At 38.9% G+C, this 6,119-nt stretch overlaps 1 protein-coding gene across 1 annotated transcript in view; it reads left to right on the top strand.

Moving 5' to 3' along the window:
- Window positions 1-6,119, top strand: part of PARD3 (par-3 family cell polarity regulator) — a 424,369-nt gene that overhangs the window by 303,456 nt on the left and 114,794 nt on the right. The window contains exon 21 of the mRNA XM_085301416.1: window positions 552-662. Within this exon, the coding sequence (XP_085157542.1) occupies window positions 552-662 (111 nt within the window). The remainder of the gene's footprint in view (window positions 1-551; window positions 663-6,119) is intronic.

The following is a 6,119-nucleotide window of genomic DNA, read 5'->3' as shown; positions in this document are numbered from 1 at the left end:
AAGGCACTCGGGGTGCCGAGGCCTCAAACCGCCTCGGGGTGAGGAAGAGGAGCAGACCGCGCGGCGCGGCTGGCGGGAGAGCCGCCGGGGCGCGGGCGAGGAGAGCGGCGGGCGGCTGCGCCCGGGCAGCTGCCCGTCTCCTGCGGTTCCTCCGTGAAAGCCTCCGCTCGGTGTAAACTGGACTTCTCGCGTTCTTTGGCAGCAATAGCGTTCAGTAATTTTTAAAGCATTGTTTGACCGTGTATTTAAAAATAGTGACCTCAAAATGCTGGCAGAAAAAAGGAATGTGGCACTATGACTTTTTTGGTTTTGGTCTGTTTTTTAGTAAGGAGTTCTATAAACTTTTAAGAGGAGGAAAAAAAAACACCTCTAAGCAAAAAACTAAAGCAGCCTGAAAATATTAAAAAAATGAAATTCCAAGGTCTTTTCAGTTTCCCTTCGTGGTTTCCAAGCAGCGTTTCTCCTTGGAGAACTCTCTTTGTCACGGGAAAAGGAAAATACAGTTGTGTTCATTTCACAAGTTAGATTCTTTTTTTGTGTGTTATTAACAGGTTTGGCAAACATCGCAAAGATGACAAGAGTGAGAAAACTGGTAAAATAAAAGTGCAGGAAGCTCTTACTTCAGAAGAGGAGAGAATACGAATGAAGCAAGAACAGGAGAGGTAGACTTCAGTATTTGCTTAAACCTTGATAGAGAGAGTTTTGTTTTTTAAACTAAATAACCGAAGTTCCATTTTCACTGATGAAATTTCCCAAATGCTGATATGTTTATATACTTAGCATAACAAGTGGAGATGGATTTATTCTGGACAGTAGCATTGACAGCTTCTTTGGCTGCATTAAACATCTTTTATAGATCAAGATCTCCTTTCTTTGTTGAGGAGACTGGAGTAATAATATGAAATGTTTTCTTTATATATTCTATAAATGATTTTATTGACATTTTTAGAAAACTAGTATTTATATAGAATGGAGTACATTTTGTATTTTTCCTCAAAGCCTTGCATATCTTGCAATTTTTCTTTGATATATTTAGAAACAATCTAAAACCATATCATAATCAGTATATTTGTCATTGGAGTTCAGTCTATTTATGTGTCATGCAGTATGTTTATGGAATGATGTGTATATTAAACTGCTAATTGTAAAAATGAGTGGTGAGTACCTCTATTTTTCCATGTCAACTTCTCTTAACATTAAAAACCTATATGTTATATATGTTATGTCCTCTTCTGAATATTTCCGATCTACATTTTATCCTGTCTCTTGTAGCCCTCGAGATTTGGGGCCTAGTCTCTGATATCTTTTATTTCAGTTTGGGCAAAATCTTGGAGAGCTTAGCCTGTAGCTTAACTAGTATTCAGGGATGTGCAAGAAGAGAAGGCCTCTTTGAGTAGAAGGTTCTTCCACAGAAGACACAAAATGTAAAGGGCTACAGTGCTTGCGTGCTGAATGGTGAACAGATTCAGGCACGTTTAGCAGTGAAAATGAATAAGCAGTTGGGATGATTTATCTAAAAAAGGTAACGTAGCTCAGACGTAAATTCTGGCTTGTTGGAGGAAGCACAGAGGGAAGCTGTGTTGTCTGTCTTGTGCAGGAGGCTTGACTAGTTAGTCATAGTGATCCCCTAGACCATCATATCTAGGCACCTTTGTCAGCGGTGGGTAAGAACAGAAGTGAGGGCTTCATCACGTTAACAAGCTATCAAATAGCAGAGCCGTGGTGACTGCTGCGTAGCCTCCTGAGTTACAAAGTAAAATAGTTTGATTTAAGTTGTTTTAAGGTTAAGTGATTTACGTCACAGCTAAGGCAGGCTAAGAGCAGACAGTTATACTGATCAGCAGTAACTTGTTACACTGCTGACTCTTGATCATTTGTGATCATCTGTTTGGATTACGTTTTGGGAGTCTTTTGGCTCTTAACAGATGCACTAGAATAAATCTATGAAGAAGTTCAATCATGAGTGCGTCTCTTCTGACAGTAGAGGGTGGCTGAATCAGCGTTTTCTTGGTTGTTTTGTTTTTAACTTGTGTCTGATTTTTTTTTATATTCTCTTCATCAACAAAAGTAAAAGAGGGTCACTAAATTTGTTCCTGTTTTTAAGAGTAGGTGCTGTCAGTTTAACTAGTGAAGGGGAGTACTGGTACTGAAGAAAATAAATTTCTTTGGCTATGTATGTGTGTGTGCAGTCAGCTTTCCTTTATGCATAGGCAGATCATCCAGTTTGTGGATAAATTTATACCACTGGTGCAGAGAAGTTTCAGAGCTGCCTCCGTGGCTCTGGTCGGCTTGGGGCTGGAGGAAGGTTAGCCGTGCACACACGGTGCTGAGCCCTTGCTTAGCGAGCTCTGCTGAACTCGAGCTAGTGCTGTGTGCAGACAGCCGCGGTGGAGGTGACCTGCTTTCTGAACTGGAAATGCCAAGGAGCGTTCGGCACTGGGGTCGGCAGAGCTTACAGGGCTGGGCTCAGTGCTGGCCTTCCCGGCCCAGGCGGCGCGTGCAGTTGGGTTGCCCACCGCCGAGTGTTAGCTAGCCACCTTAGCTCCCCAGCCATATACATTTCTGCAAAAAAGGGAGAATGAGTTCTGAGCTAGTAACTTTCTCTTCTTCATTCTTTCTCTGCCTCTGTCTCTCTGTCTATCTCTCAGTAAGAATGGTGAGAGTACAGACTATCCGTGTGATGATATGAGAGAGGTTGCAGTAGTCACGCTGGGTACCAAGGTAGAATTATGAAATTATTTGTATAGCCTCCCTGTGCATGGAGCAAATTCCTAATCCTTATCCATCAAATTACGCTAACCATTTTGAATCTTTCCCAAAATCTCACTCTTTGTGTGTCATAAAACAATTTTATATGTTCACTGAAACGGCAGAAGATGCATGTGCCAAAACATCATAACAGCCTGATGTTGTTACCGTAACACAAGTCCTTCTCCTCCCATTACTCTCTTTCTCTAACTGTGTATTTGCTWTCCTGTGTGTTATGTCTATAAGAGAATGCAAGTTCTTTGGGGTAGTGGCATGTACAACTAATAAAATATAATAAAATAGCAATCAAATGTGTGAGGTGCCTCCTTATGTTTCTAAAAATTTCAGGTGTTGATTTGGTCCATAGAGATTTTAAGTATTTTTGCATTCAGATTGCAGAGAGTTTCCTTTTTATACTGTAAAATAATGTTAGATACATGCTATTAATGAACAGTACTCTTGTAAATTTACTGAACATCCCTCAAAATGCTTGTCAGGAGATAGTAAAATATTATTGTCTTATCAAGTGTTGGTTCATAATAGCTGCTATTTTAACTTTGTTTTCTGTGGGTTTTTTTTTTCCCTCAATGTTTTCTAGCAGTACAGCTTGCTCACCTTGCTTTACTTGGTATTTCATACTCTATACCTCTATAATGATGCAATACTTTTGGGAAATAGGTTGGATTTAATGAATTTACTATATATAAGAGGCTTGGAACAAAAATCCTTAGGGGGTCAGAGAACAAGTGAATGGTCCATTAAAAAATCAATCATGCCTACAATTTTATAAAATTATTATGCTTTGACGTGATAATTTTAATAGTATTGTGCTTACAGCAGTATTTTCTTTAAACTCTTAAAAGTAGTGTTCATATTGATTAGGAGACAGTAAGCAAATTAATGTTCTTCAATTTACCATGATTAAAATGAATAAAATTGCCTTTTATAAATATATTATTAATAGTAATTTCTTATTAAAGAGCATATCTCTTTAGCTGTGTAGAGCACATGTTTACTGACAATCCCAACAAAGCAATTTGGCACAGAAAATAAAATTATCTCGTTGAAAATACACGCAGCTTTAAAAAAAATAGAACACTGGAACAATCAAGAGTGTCGTCTGAAAAAGCTACCCACCAATCTTACTAAAATTGTTACAAGATATGTACTGTTTGTAGATCCTCAGAACATCAGATTAACAGTTCATCCAAGGACATAGGACATTGTTCCCTGTGTCACTATTCTGTAAGACTGGTTTACTCCAGAAGGATAAGCCTACTTGCATTATCCTTGAATATCTATCAAGCACTGATCTGAGAACGCAGGTGGGTTCTGATGTGCCATAAGGAAAGGTGCTTCCCTCCAGCAAGAGATACCAGCCGACACCAGAATTCAGAACTGAGCATAGGTTTTCTGAAATTGTTCTCACATCTGAGAAGGAGGCTCAAAGAGCAATCTCTAATACCGTCAATTCTTCCTCTTTCTTCTTGGATTTTTTTTTTCTGCCACTCTGTACTTGCTGTAGAAAGGAARAAATACTTAGCAAATCAGAAACGTTTCACCATATTTGGCCATTTTTAGCTTGGACACTTGTAGTTCTTGATAGCTGCCTGGCTAAGTTAAGCATGACAAGGCTGTCTTCAGGCTGTGACTGACTTCCTCTAGCAAAGCAAACTCTCCCCATCCCAAACAACTTAGCTTTTTGTACCTAGGTAGTAGATAATGAAGGAATAAAACATACATATTTCTTTCTGAAATTTCCAACAAATATAGCTGTATCCAGCATTGTTCACAGCTAGATAAGGCTTAAAAAGTTGAAAGCTGCTGTTCTTACTTAATCTCATGATTCAGGATATGTGGTTCCAGCTTTGGATGAGAAGCGCTTATGGTTGAATCTGCCTCTAGAGCCACTTCCTGCTCATGAAAGAATAGTCTACAGGATGTTTTCTGCATTTGGTTAATACATGCAAGATCTTTACTAATACYCCSTAAACTTGTAGGCTACCTTAAAAGTATTTTTACTCTTAATATTGTATTCTTCCTCAACTTCTACTGAAATGGATGAAAAATCAGGTGCTTAGATAACCTGTGCTGTAAGAATCAGTAGCAAGGGGAGAAAGAGCAGCTGTTGGGAAGAGCATGACCTAGGTGTACTGGTGGGAGGGCAATGTTGAGTACCARTGATGCATGGGAGATGGCAGCATAGTCACATAGGTGCTTCTTGGCATGTAGGACTATGTAGGGTGCACCTACCTTTGCTCTAAAGAAGAAGCTGTGCAATTCCAGTCTCTGCTGGACCTGTTGGATGAAGATTAACACACAGCTAAGTAATACCGCACGTCATATGTACATATGTATATACAATTGTCACCTGGAAAATAAACCTGTTTCCTTGCTACTTTTTCCTCTCTAATATTTTGGAAAATTTAACCTTTTGTTCCTTTAGTCTGTGAAGGGAATTAAATGTACATAATTCTGTCGTTATTTTTATCCCTGTTTGTGTAAATGTCATCACTGCCAGCATCAGTTCTGCGGTGGGAATATTGCCTATCAGCTGCAGCTGCAGAGCCAGAAGGGGGAGCTCCCAACATGGGTTTTTGTATGCCTTGCGTGGGTAGGTAGCTGTTTAATGATGGAAACCCCAAGAGGATTTTGTATGGCAGAGCAAATCTTAATGTCTTGCATTTTTAGAGTAAAAACTTTATTTTAGAATGGGAATTGTGGAGCAACTTTTAACAATCAGAGGTAGGACGCTGCTGTTACAGCTTGAACAAAACATTGCAAAAAGAACTGAAGAAACGGTTGAGGAGCTGTGTCTTGCAGAGATGCAGTCTAAGGGAGATAGGCCAGATGTTTTTCACTATATTGGCAGTTTTGCTTTTGCTTCTGTTGATCAGTCGATGGGCTGACACCGTTTTTGGTGTTACCATAAGCTTTCGCTTTTTACATAACAGTGTTTCCTGAATTTAGAGTGAAACATTTTGTATGTTCATTAGTAATTAAAATAACATTAATATTTTTCCCAGAGGGTTTGGTCAATCCATAAAACATTTCCTGTATTATATTTTCCCTAAGGGTATAAGAGACTTTCTCTCTAACATATAATAAACTTCTCTTCATCTTTCTCTAGTGCCATTAAAGCTACAAGCCTTTTGTTGTAAAAGTATACTAATGAATAGAAATGTTACAACAAGAACAGAAGTCTTGTGTTTTCCCTTCATCATGCATCATCCATTTTAATTAGACGAAAGGGTGGTGAGTACTGTGACAAGAGTCTGGAATTAAAATCATTAATTGATGTCAAGCTGACGAGAGACTGCTAACATGAATTTACTGACAGCAGGAAAGAAATTAACCTGATTATTTTATTT

The sequence above is a fragment of the Rhea americana genome, unplaced genomic scaffold (assembly GCF_003343005.1).
Source record: "Rhea americana isolate MKP2758 unplaced genomic scaffold, rheAme1 scaffold_176, whole genome shotgun sequence".
NCBI lineage: Eukaryota > Metazoa > Chordata > Aves > Rheiformes > Rheidae > Rhea > Rhea americana.
Note: the sequence above shows the minus strand (reverse complement) of the source record. Positions and strands in the feature narration are given on the sequence as shown.